Source organism: Hibiscus syriacus, unplaced genomic scaffold (genome assembly GCF_006381635.1).
Source record: "Hibiscus syriacus cultivar Baekdansim isolate YM2019G1 unplaced genomic scaffold, ASM638163v2 tig00111392_pilon, whole genome shotgun sequence".
Lineage (NCBI taxonomy): Eukaryota > Viridiplantae > Streptophyta > Magnoliopsida > Malvales > Malvaceae > Hibiscus > Hibiscus syriacus.
In genome coordinates, this window is record NW_024063078.1 from 2,787,920 (window position 1) to 2,800,949 (window position 13,030).

General features: G+C 30.1%; 2 protein-coding genes across 2 annotated transcripts; one reads left to right on the forward strand and one right to left on the reverse strand.

Moving 5' to 3' along the window:
- Nucleotides 1-1,206: 1,206 nt before the first annotated feature.
- Nucleotides 1,207-6,844, forward strand: LOC120160643. Its single transcript, XM_039171007.1, has 13 exons — nucleotides 1,207-1,430; nucleotides 2,086-2,207; nucleotides 2,343-2,364; nucleotides 2,654-2,733; nucleotides 3,094-3,128; nucleotides 3,734-3,809; nucleotides 3,897-3,960; nucleotides 4,447-4,823; nucleotides 5,094-5,351; nucleotides 5,757-5,861; nucleotides 5,957-6,004; nucleotides 6,214-6,298; nucleotides 6,427-6,844. Exons 1-13 carry the CDS (start codon nucleotides 1,271-1,273, stop codon nucleotides 6,597-6,599), a joined length of 1,605 nt encoding a protein of 534 aa, XP_039026938.1. The 5' UTR covers nucleotides 1,207-1,270; the 3' UTR covers nucleotides 6,600-6,844.
- Nucleotides 6,845-9,128: 2,284 nt separating this feature from the next.
- LOC120160354 lies at nucleotides 9,129-9,758 on the reverse strand. The gene has a single exon (XM_039170780.1). The coding sequence runs from the start codon at nucleotides 9,686-9,688 to the stop codon at nucleotides 9,365-9,367; it is 324 nt and encodes a 107-aa protein (XP_039026711.1). The 5' UTR covers nucleotides 9,689-9,758; the 3' UTR covers nucleotides 9,129-9,364.
- Between the last annotated feature and the right edge of the window lie 3,272 nt (nucleotides 9,759-13,030).

Here is a 13,030-nt window from a genome sequence, read left to right on the forward strand (position 1 = left end):
CTTTTAAATCTATTGTAACTTGTATCCTTATACACTGTAGTAGTTCCCCCCCCCCAGACTGATGCTTTTTTAATTAATGGTTATTAACTTATTATTATGCTTATTATTAGATGTGTCGTTTTCGTTTTCAGTGAACCGTTTCAAGTTGATCGGAATTTGATTTTTCTATAAAATATTATGTATGTGCAAATATACTTCAATTATCTATAAATATCAAGTTCAATGGTTTATTTAAATGATGATATTTTATTTAATGTAATTACAAAAAATATTTATTAAAAAATCAAAAAATGGTTTGTAGTATTGAGGTTCTGTATTACCGGTATGAATTGTTATGTTTTGGTACAAATTGGTATCAATAGACGCGAACTAAATCATATTAAGATGATCTCAAAAGTCTGAAATTGAAATTTAAACAGATCTAAAATTAAAACGGCGAATGAATGTAAATTAAATGAATGAAGATTGTTATTATAGAAAGTGAGAATTGAGGATCCGAAAGATTTGTTGTGAGAATGATAAATTAATTTCATTAGGTAAAGGTTTATGAAGATGGTTTGATCTATCAACAATCATGTCTAGTGAGATGAAACATTAGATTTTTTAAATAAGGTTAATAGTTTGAATATTAGTGTTTACGAATGAAATAAACTAGGTTGAGAGAATTAATCTTATAATAGATCTATATAAAATCTAATCTATATTAGTTGATCAATAGATCGAATATTAGTGATTAATTCAAAAAAATGGTTAGAATCTATTTACGTAATAATGAATTAAACAGTCTATTTTTATTAGTAGAAATTAATATTTTATAAATTATAAAGGTTTATGAATACGATTAATTATTTTTATTTAAAAAATCAAAATTAGAATATATAATTGTATTTGAAAATTTCAATGTTTTATTTTACTCAATTAATTAATTGTTGATGATGTTCGAAAATATTTTGTTTTTGGTTGTTTCTGTACCGGGTTGTATATTTTTTTCCTATTCCCTTTATATTGAAAATTTGAGTTGTAAATAATAAAATACAATCAACAAACACAAGAATTACCGGGAAAAAAGATACAGAAAGAAAATTGGATTTTGTTTCCTTTTCTTTTCCAATTCGATCTATTCAATCAACCCACTGTTGGCTGCTAATTCTCATCTCTTTTTCTATACATACAGCTACAAAAGAATTCAATATATATACGTACATATAAATTTTAAAACTTCCAATTGAATCAACTCAAAAAACAGAGCTTCAAAGAGAGGAAAGCAGAGATGGGACTCAAAAACAGAGTAGAAGAAGATAGCTATTCAATGAACGAAGCTCTGCTGCTTGCTACCATGTCCATCATTGGTCTGCCAGTGGATGTGCATCTGAAAGATGGCTCTGTTTACTCTGGAACCTTCCACACTGCTTCGGTTGAGAAGGAATATGGTGCATTTTTGCCTTTTCATTTTCGGGATTTCTGTTGAAAACCAGTTTTGGGTTTTGATTTTTTTTATTGAAATTTGCATCTGGGTTTTGGGTTTTCTATTGAATTATTGTGATCTTGTTTGTAAATTGGATGAGATCGAATTGGTATATGTTTGATTTGAGCTGTTTTCTTCTTTTCTGTCTGTTTGGTTGGTTCGATTACCTTTTAAATGATTTTTAATCTTCTGTTTTTATTGTTTTCGTGCAAGTTTACAGTTTTAAAATAAGAATGGAATTAGGAATCAGATTGAAGGAGACATTTAAATCCAAGGCTATGGTATTTTTCTTACTTGGTTTTCGCTTTTAAAAGAAACAAGCATGTTTGATCAACTCTTACATGCAAGTCATTTGCTATTTTTGTTTATTAGTCTTTTAAGGAAGTAATAAGGGGAAAGGAGCAAAACCAATTATTCTAATACGGAAAATGGCTTGGTTAAAGGGACATCTTACCTTTCGAAATCCGATCAGTACCAAATGAAGTACTTGAGTCTTTTCTTTTTGGGGGGGAAATGTGCTTGTTGTCAAGACCAATCGTTGCTGTTAATTGGCAGTTTGTATATCTAATTCCTCTGTTGAATGCTTAGGATGATTATTTAATTAGTTTGTCTTTTATTAGGTATTGTTTTGAAGAAAGCAAAATTGACTAGAAAGGGTAGATGTGCCACCAATGTTGCAAATGGCAGTGTAGTAGAGACTCTTGTAATCCTCGCTGGTGATCTTGTTCAAGTTGTTGCTAAGGTATATAATCATTCTTAGTCTTTTATCGAGTCCCTGGAATTTTATTCAGCTCTGATGTAACAATTTTTTTTTTTTAAAGTAACTCTGATGTAACATTGAACAATCTGCTTGACATGAATTTTTGTTTGCATGTAGGGAGTCCCTCTTCCTTATGATGGTTTTGCTGGAAATACAGCTCATGTTAATGGAGAAGCTGCATTGAAATTCTCCCTTCTGCCAATCCACTGAATGAGAACAGGAAGTTCAATAAGTCTACCATGGATAAAAGTAATAAGAAAAGGTAGCTGATAGAAAATTGTGTTGATTGGATGGAGAGATTTTCATTTTATTCTTATTTCCTTTTGGCTTATTCATTTTATTTTACCTATCAAAGCAGTAATTCTGTCCAAAATGAGAGTGGTTTTGCTGATGGTTTTATACCCACAAAAGCTGGAAATGAACATGAGTGTCGAAAGTTGTTGCCGAAGTCTATGGGAAATACAAAGGAAGCTTCATATCAGACAAGAGATGGACAAACGTTGGAAAGGTAATCTAATTTTTAGTTTAGTGTTTATTTTTTGGGAAAAATGTGAAGCAGATGTCAAATAAATAATAGCAACTATTTTTTACCTTTTGATTGTAAAATGTGAGTTAGTAAAGGCCTTCTTGATGGTTATTAGTTTTGATTGGATGTCATTATTCCTGAAAGGTTTTTGAATTTCATGTGGAAGATCCAATCATATTGCTTGGGTCATCTGGTTGGCAGGATATTTCTTCAAGGAAACTGTAAAGTACAAGAATCTGTTTGATAAATAGCATATATTCTGTAGGAAAATATTGGCCGAGAGTTTTGTTGAATCTTTCATCTTTATCTCTCTCAAAAATCTTCATTTGAGTCTTCATGCAGGGTGAAGATGCTTCTGGTGCCACTATTGCTGAGAGGTAGAAACCCGGTTTTTCTTTTAGTTGTATACTTGTTGCTTAAGTTCCAAGTCATGTTATTAGCAGAAAACTTTTCTGGTTGAGAGATCTATGTTTAGACATGAACATGCACACATACAAAAACGAGAAAAAAGAAAAAAGATTAAGCTAAGTCCAAGTAATGGAGTTGGTCTGACCTGGTTGGGACTTGATTCTCTTGTCTTTTACTCATAAGATTCCCCAAAAGTAGAAAAAGTGTTCTATTCCACTTATCCAAATTGTTTTTCTCTTCTCTTCTCTTCTCTTCTCTTCTCTTCATAATGCTTTTAAACAAGGTCATGTAAAATTACATTAACATCTCTTACATCAGGTTAAAGGTTCAAAAGAGACTTGGTATCCATGATATAGAATGCTTCATGAAGCACATACTCATAAGAACATGTTTTGAACACCTTACCTCATGCTTCTGTAGGATGTTGATACCTTGGCTGTCATCATATACATTCCTATTCCATCCAGATGTGCAAAGCAGTTTTTCATGTATAGATATTTTTAATGTTTTCGTATGTATAGCAACATTTTATCCGTTTTGTTCTCAAGTTTCTATCTTTTTTTCTCTCTAACAGACAGGTAGGAGATGATAGGTCACTGCTTTTGCAGGATGAATATGACCAAATATTTGAGGTTCAAGTGAAGGAGAATGTAAGTCATGGCAAACTTATTTCTTTTCTTGCTGTAAACCTAGTACTAATATTAATATTCACCCTATTAATGAAATTGTTTCTGCAGAACAAGGAAGTTTGGTACTCAGTTTCAAGCTATGAGTCCTCCGCTGTTGACACTCTTATGCCAGGTTTTAACCTAACTGAAAATCCACTAAATGAAAAATAAACTGGCATGTGTTGTTGTACCTCTGAACGTTTCATTTTATTTTAGTATTTTGACTTGGCAACTATAGTTTTATGGTCAAGAGCTGCATATTGGTCTCCTTGGTGCAAAATGGGGTTTCAGCCTTGTTATGTTAGCTTTAAGTCAGAGAACTGGTTAAGTAAGTTTACTCTTTAGGTCCTTTTAACTGCATAATCATGAACATAGGATGTATGAAAGTGTGGCTTGATGGCTTTTGATAATTAATATTCTTATATATGATGAGATAAACTTAAAAGGTGGGGTCTCACTTCCAAATGATGGAATGTTATCTATAATTTCTTGGTAGATTACATTGTAGTTTTTATTATGTAATATGGTGAAATTTACTGTAAGTCTGAGTATGTGTCTTGTCAATCATCGTTAATCTGATTTACTGTTAAATTTTGGGTGGATGCATTCCTTACTCAAGTAAAACCAGTTAAGGAAGGGAAAACCGGGATGACAGTTAAACTTTTACTGAGTGGAACATCTGAAGATGCTCCAGTGAATGATAAACTTGAAAATCAAAGCCGTGAGAGGCGCACTGCAACAGAAATTCACGAAGATCCAGCTTGTTGTGGTGTTTCAACTTCTAGTCCAGTTACAGATGTTTCCCTAGAATCATGCCACAGTTCATTTGCTGCTCCAACTCCCACTGCAACAGACATTCACCATGATCCTGTTTGTTCTGGTATTTCAACTTATACTCCAGCTGCAGATGTTTCCCCAGAATCATGCCAGGGTTCATTTGCTGCTCCAACTCCTATAAACCCTCCACAAAATTTAGAATCGAATAAAAACTCCAGGGTAAAACAACCATATAAGATTTTCCTTGTGATATCAAGTAGACATTATTATAGGTGGATCCCTTTCTCTTTATTTATAAAAGTTTGAACACCTATAGAATTAGACACTAGTATTGAGGTTACTGATGCCTTAATATTATGCACTCAAGATGCTAGCCCCATACTTTTTTGTTTAATATCTTAGGCACTAGTGATACAAGTTTTTAATGGCTATCATAACCACATGTGTCTAGGTTAATGGTTTCCTACTTTAATGTTGTGTTTTAATCAGGAATTTAAGCTTAATCCCGGAGCAAAAGTTTTCTCTCCATCTTTTGCAACTGCCATATCAGCGGCTTCTCCTATGGTACCAACAATAGCAAATGTGTGTTACATGCCAGGCAACTCTCCTATGATAGCTGTTGCTGGTTCTCAGCCAGACATTGGGATGGGCACTTTTGCAGCTCATTCCTCTGCTCCTTCTAAGTTTGTCTCCTATGGTAATATAACACCTGCAACTGGTGTCGGTGTCACTCAATTTTCTCAACATGTAAGTTTCTTGGAGGCCCTTTTAGTTGGTTAGTCTTAAACTTTTTTAGTTACCATGATATATATGCTAGACTTTCTGTAGGACCACCTTCTCCCCAATTACCCCCTCTCCATTTTCCATCATTTCCATTTTTTTATATATTTCTCACTTTATAAATAAAATTCTTCCTCAAAGGACTTGAAAATTTACTGCATTTGGAACCTATCAAGCTATATATACATCAGATTTATGTTTAAACTTTAAACCATAAGCCAGTTCCTTTTATGAATTGCTGCCTGATTTCCGAGCATGACAAAAGGTTTTGGTGTAACTCTTTCCAAGTACTCTTGAGAGTTTTTAGTAATATTGATCAAGCATTTGTAGTTGAGATTATATTTACTAATGTCAATAATTTTTTGGGTCTAGATTGTTGGCCATATGGGGGGTAGAACTCAGCCATTGAGATATGCTGGTCAATATCATCCTGTTCAGGCTACACCACCAGCATTCTTGAATCCAAATTCGCAAGCAGTAAGCAAAAGAAGGAACCCTTTTTTCTTCCTCTGTTGCTGATGAAGTTGTTTTTAATGATTTACTAATCTCTGTCCGGGCCTTTCGTTCTCTAGGTCATGTTTGGACGACTGGGGCAGCTCGTTTGTGTGCCTGTTTCTCATGTAAGATTTGATACCTGCAAACTAATGATATGTCCTTGTTATCATTAAAGCACTCTCAAATGAGAGTTTCTAGTGTATAAATAAAAACATCGACAATTTGCTAGGCTCATTAGAGCAGTACTTGGCTAATCATTGTATTTGGGTAGCCAAGGAGAGAACTGGTTGTTTATTACCTCATATTACTAAATTGCATTTTGTTTCATATGAAGGATTTGGTTCAGGGTGCAGCAGCTCTCTCTCCAGTACCGGCCTGTTCTCTGACTGCGCACCATGTCCAATTTCCAAAACACCAAGGTATTTGCAAGAATAATTATCCATCGTCCTTGTTGAATAGAAAAGAAAATAGCCTGATCCTTGTATTGATCGCAGACGTTACCATAACCCAATGCCGATTCATTTTCAAGCCCTTTGTGATTGTGCAGGAAGTGCAACAGGCCAAGCATTTCAGCATTGTGTACCTCAACCTTTCATTGCCGGTGGACAGCAACCATTGGCGGTACCAAGCCACATTCTATTTCTACAGCCTCATTTCCCTGTTAATCATCCGATACAATTTCCAGGATCTAATGGTATATTTAGTGCAAAGCTTCCATAAAAGTTTGTTACTTCATTAGTATTACCCTTTTATTTCTGTTTGTTTTAAGATAATGATAGTTTTGGCCTCTATAAGTTTTCATTTTCGGTGAGCATCATCATTGAGTCAGCTTCATTTGTCGTTTCATCTTCATACAAGGGTTGTCCATTTTTCCTTTCTTTTATGGCTGATTGATGATGCAAGACTTGATACACAGGTGCTTGGGAAACACCTTTTGGACTATATATTTCAAGGAGTCAATGATAGTGTGTAAGGATTGAATCCTTTTTAAAAGGGATTGATTCGTTTTAACAAAGTTCAAAAATTTTGCCTAAAAAGATCGATCTTTCTTCTTTTTTTAAAAAAAATAAAAAAAATCATTTTTTTTATTGGAAATCAAATTTGAGACTTTACTGTTAAAAAAGGAATCAATCTTTGACCGAAGCATCAAACTTACTTGATACAAGTAGCATTTTAAAGTCGGTGTATTACATTAATCTATCCCCAATCACTTTCTACTTTTCACTAATCAAACTAATAAGGAAACATTTTGAGTATTTGTATGCTTCAACTTGAAGCTTTTGGGAAGAACCAAAAAGAACATACCTTGAAATGAGATGGATGATGGGTCAAGGTAAAAAAGAACATAATGCTTAAACTCAATGCTTCTCCGGATGCCAAAATTTTAACTTTGAGGAAGAAGAAGATAGAGATTAAGAGAGGATGTAAAATAAAATCATTATGCTCATTATTTCATAGTAATATTTTTTAGGGTAAGCTACGCATTTAGTACTTAAACTATAAGTTTTGTTTTGTTTTGGTACCTAAACTTTATTTGTTTCAAAATCATAATGTTTACTTTTTATTTCGTTCTCCGTTAAAAACTTATCGTACAACATGACACATTTTATGGGTAAATTATATCAATTATCACTCAACTATCTTTCATTCTTATTTTGGTCACTAAAGTTTAATTTTTTTTTAATTTAATTACTTAACTTTCAAATTTAATTTTTTATTTTAATTATATATTAATAAAATAATAATAAATGTTATGTCACAAAAATTATTAATAAAATAAAATAGAGTGATTAAAACATGAGCAATTTGAAAGTTGAGTAGTTAAATTGAATTTTTTTAACTTTAGTAACACAAATAGGAGTAGGCAGATAGTTAAGTGATGAATGATGTAATTTACCCATAAAAAATACCACATACATCAGTTCCATTTTTAACTGCGGGCACTAAAATAAAACAAAAAGTAAACATTAGGTATGATTTTAAAACAAATAAAAGTTTAGGTAGTAAAATGGAACAAAACTGATAATTTAAGTACTAAATATGTAATTTACCCTATTATTTAATTTGATCGAAATTTATATATACCTAATAAAAATTAACGAGAATGACATTTTTTTATCATTTTGATAAAAAATAATATTTATAGTAATATTTTATCTGGATCAGTTAAACCAAATATCAAAATAAGATTATGAAAAAATTATATAATTATATATAATTTTTATGCAAATCAAATATTGTCTAATTTGTTTATCTAATGATTGTTTTGGATTTTTTATTTGTTCAAACTTTTTAATTGCTGTTTGAAGCATATATTATGAAGGCTAGTTTTGACCTTATCATTTGTTTTTCTTAAGATGCCTCAGTCACAATCTTTGGTGGTTGAATGAATGGGAAATGTTTGAAAGGCAAACTTGATCAACCACGTATACTGCCCTTGTAATTTCCTATATAGTCAAATGGGCAAATTACATGACTCAGATTTCAATAAATTATTTTTTGTTAAAAATAACATATAAAATAATTAACAAAAATAAAATATAGGAAGACACAACAGTTTTAAGAAGACATAGGGAAAACATGACTTTTTCCATAAATTGCATGTAGTGTGAACGTCAATCTTATCATCGTATCAACTCAGAAGACATCGTGTCTTCCCGATATCTTCCCAAAATCACCATATGATTCAAGCGTCTTTCTCATGCACTATTCATACCATCATAGTTGAGAAAATTGCCTATATAATCCCCTAAGTTATTTTCAATTTCATTATTTGCTTCACAATTATTAGTTATTATGATTATATCGTCAGCATATTTGGGTCAGATTTTGTTAATAGTCCATATATTATGTATAAATTGTAGATTAGATCTTCTATTTTAATTTGATTGATTCTTGTCTGTAATTTTTTTGAATTTTAAAATTTCAATTATGACTTAATATAATTAGATTACATAATTTTTTTGAAAGAAATCTCTAATTTTATCCAAAATAGAAATATCTTAAATTATAATAAAGATTTAATATAATCATAAATTAAGCATATAATTAAGATAATTTAGTAATATTAAATTTAATTATAGAATTTGACTTTACAAATTAAATCTAAACCAAAAATAATTTACTCAAATTCTTTTTAAACGATCTGATTATGCCTTTACTTTATATATATATATAATTAAATTTTAAAAAAATTAAATATAAAGAACAAAAATAACATAGAATTATGGAAAAAAATGAAGTCTTTGAAACTCTGTGCAACAATACCCCATGTTCTTTCTGTACACAAACTGATTACCAAAATTTCTAAAAAGAAAAAACTTAATTTTCTTCTCTTCGTTTTCTGTCACTTTCCCAAGAAAGTCAATCAATGAATGAAAATATACACACCATGCAAGAAAACCTCTAAAGAAAGGAAACAGAATATGAAGAAAAGAAAATTTGTGGCTTCCAATTCTTTTGCACGATCATCATCATTCATCAGCTCAATTCACCTCTGGAATGCTTTGCAGTGTAGGCCTCCAGGACCGTTGATATGCTTGATCATATTGATGACTAACATTGATCAACTGTGCCAAAACCTGTTGCACCGATAACTCTTTTAAATCAACCCTACCCAATAACTCCACCAGCTGCTTCCTCGTTATCTTCACTTTCACTTCATGAGTTGCAGAAGAAGACGTTGTGCAACCAATTCTTTGATGGTTTTGGAGCAGTCCCGTCTCTTCTATGTTGTCATCGCCGCCGCCGCTGTCATCGTCATCGTTCGCGGCCGCGGAATCAATGTGGCCCAATCTTCGCCGCCCCATTGTGTCGATGATTGACAACGTAAACAATTTCCCATTTTTTGTTTATTTTTTTGGTTAATATTACGAACGGAGAGAGAGGAAGGAGTTGAATGTTGATGAGCAATGGGTTTTATATAAGAAGGGGACAAGGGTGAAAGAGTTAAACCCAAACTAAAATTATGCCACGTTGGTGACGTGTCGTATGACGTGGCTCGTGATATATTGGTTGATCTGATCATCACCAACTATTTTGGGTTGGTTTTATCTTCTAAACGGAAGGATTATGCAAAAAAAAATGATATTTCATCTGATTAATTTTAGGGTAAACTATATGTTTAATACTAAACTATTATTTTTGTTTTGTTTTAGTATCTATTTTTTATAATCATATCTAACATTTAATTTCAATTTCAATTTGATAACTCACAGTTAAAAATTTAATGGTGACGATGACGTGTCGTCATAAGGTAATATCATATCTTCTTGATTGAAATATTTTAAAAAATATCACATCATCAGTTTTATTAAATTTAAACTATGTGATACTAAATTAAAACCTAAACTAAACACTTAATATGATTTAAAAAATAAATACTAAAACATAACAAAAATATTAATTTATGCACTAAATGTGTATTACACGCTTAATTTTATAGGTTTAATGATTCGATGGTTAAGTTGGCTTAGCTATGGCTCGGCTTCTTCAGCTTTTGGTCAGGTTGAATTATAGTTGGACTAAATAAATTTGTAGATAAATTGTAAATTTCGTCACTTAATTTCTCTCTCATGTTATAGTTATTAAAATCTAATTTTTTAATTTTTATTGAATTTTCTATTATTTTTATTTTGATCACCCTTTTATTATGTATGGCTGGAAATATTTATTTTAAAAAAATAAATTTACCCTAAAACTTATTTTTTTTGAAAAAAATCATAATTCTATTTTTTTAATAATGAAATATATTTTCTGAATTTTAACTGTGAGGAGGTGGAGAAAGAGACAGTATGTCATATATCTTGATTTCATGATGATCGAATGATGGATAGTATAGATTAGTGTTTAGATTTTATGAGTTTATGATTTAAGGTTGAGTTTTATGAGTTTAAAGTGATTTAGGTAAAAATCTAAATTGATGGGGTGGTACAAGATAATGAGACGAGTTTTTCAATATCTTAAGTATTTAAAAATATGTCAAAGAATGGTAATCACAATAAAAGAAAAAAGAAAAACATAGATAATAAATAAATTCCATGACTATAAAAAGTAATATATATCAGCACATGTGGTTATTTTATATCCTTCTATTTGTTATTTCACTTGAATGATCAAAATAGAATTAAATTAAAAATTTAATAAGTAATGAAGAAAAAGTTGAATAATAGAATTTCTAATTTATGAAAAAGTTTAGCTGGTTTTATTATTTTTACATAGAGTTTATTATTTTTTACATAGAGCTTCCTAATAAGGTTAATTATTCAATTTATTTAATGACTTTTTCTTTTTAATTATAGTTGGACTAAATAAAAGGCTAAGCCAAGCCATAAGAATCTTGAAAAGGCTAGGCAATAGGTAGATGAAACCCAAGCTATGTGAACGCGGTTAGGGGTGGAATCTTGCGCCGTGTGAACGCATATTGTGTATAGGAATCTAACAAAAGGTACCATTATTTAATATTTTTATTTTGAAACCAAATATTTAATTTTTAAATAAAATAAATAACATTTGTTAAAGATAAACGTATTATATCAACTATTTTTTTGGGTTAATTAAGCCCTTTCAGTATTCCCCAACTATTGACTAAAAAATTAACCTTCTCCATTTTGTGGACCTAGAATTTAAAACTAAAAAAAGAAACTTTCCTTTTTATGAATATTAAAAAGATTAAGGACCCATTTTTTTCTAAAAAATTTATTTAACATGTTTTGCATGCATATAAAAATAATCATAATTATATTTTCAATTAAAAGCCCATTTTGAATCGGCAATTAAAAGAGTTTTATATTGAATTTAATTAACTTCAACTCTCTTCAAATGCATCTAAATATAATGAATCTGTCAATTAGATTAAGATAAATATCATTCACAGTTGTTTTTATTTTATTTGGTAACCCATTCAAAGCGTTATTGGTAATCTGATAGTTCCATTGTTAATGGATAGACTTACATACGTTGGGAGTTGGTCGTATTTTTAAAAATTTTAAATTTTTATTTTTATTAAATATTAAATTATATTTCTGAAATTTTATAATTTTTATCTCTAAATTTTTATATAAATTTTTAAAAACTTACATTTTAATATAAAATAATGTGTTTAGTCATGATTAAAGATGTATATTAACGTAATTCATCTTTGTTTTGGTTAATTTACCACGGAATATAGGATTTGATATATGAATAAAGTGGAATCACAAGAAATGATGGCTTCATCCTATCAAAACAAGTAATGGTTAGGACAAAATGGATAATGAACAATGGAAAATACTGAATAAGCATGTTCCCTGGGGAAAATAATGTTGTGAAAACGAAACAAGACCAAGAACTTTAATAATCTTGTTGTTGACGATTTTATATTTTAATTGGATATAAATTATTAAGTTAATTCAAAGTCAGCTATTTTTTATGTACACGTACGTACGTATGCTGGGACGAAATAAAAACTTTATGTATGGATATCTAAATAAAATTATCAGATTCTAAAGGAGTTAAATTTAAAACAAAATATTTTAAAATATTAAAATTAAATAATTAATTTTTAGAAGAGACTAAAAATGTAATTTTCTTATTTGGATTCTATTATTAATATTTGAAAGGGTCAAAAACAATTTAAGGAGGCCAATTCTCCTCACATATATATTATTCTATGATACATAAAAAATAATTTCACAAGTGGTATTAAGATGATGATAAGTGTCATAATTATTCAATTTTAAAATTTTAGAGTAAATTATAAAATCCATCTCTCAAAGTTCTTCTCACTCTTATTTTGGTCACTAAAGTTTTTAAAAAAATTAATTTACTCACTGAACTTTTGATTTACTTCTATTTTGGTCACTCCATCGTAAATACTTAACGATGCTATGACTGGATATTTTTCTTTTAAAAATTATGAAATACTCCCACAACTTTATATAATTATTTTGTAAAAAAAAACCCTAGTTTCGAATTCCCTTTGATTTATCAATGATAAGCATCTTCTTCCAAATCCCAATGATAGGAAGATGAATGATGAAACGAGCTGTATCTCTTGATCCCATGATGGATGTTGGATATTATAGATCAGAGTAGTTTGTGATTATATGAATTTTAATTTTGGAATTGAGTTTTATGAGTTTTAAAGTGATTTAGGTTAAGTGTAAATTGAT

Bases quoted from the DNA above. Each gene is read 5' to 3' on its own strand.
- LOC120160643 (XM_039171007.1), top strand. From the start codon at position 1,271: ATGGGACTCAAAAACAGAGTAGAAGAAGATAGCTATTCAATGAACGAA. The intron at 1,431-2,085 runs GTGCATTTTTGC...GTCTTTTATTAG, and splicing joins TTCGGTTGAGAAGGAATATG to GTATTGTTTTGAAGAAAGCA. The intron at 2,734-3,093 runs GTAATCTAATTT...GTCTTCATGCAG, and splicing joins GATGGACAAACGTTGGAAAG to GGTGAAGATGCTTCTGGTGC.
- LOC120160354 (XM_039170780.1), bottom strand. From the start codon at position 9,688: ATGGGGCGGCGAAGATTGGGCCACATTGATTCCGCGGCCGCGAACGAT.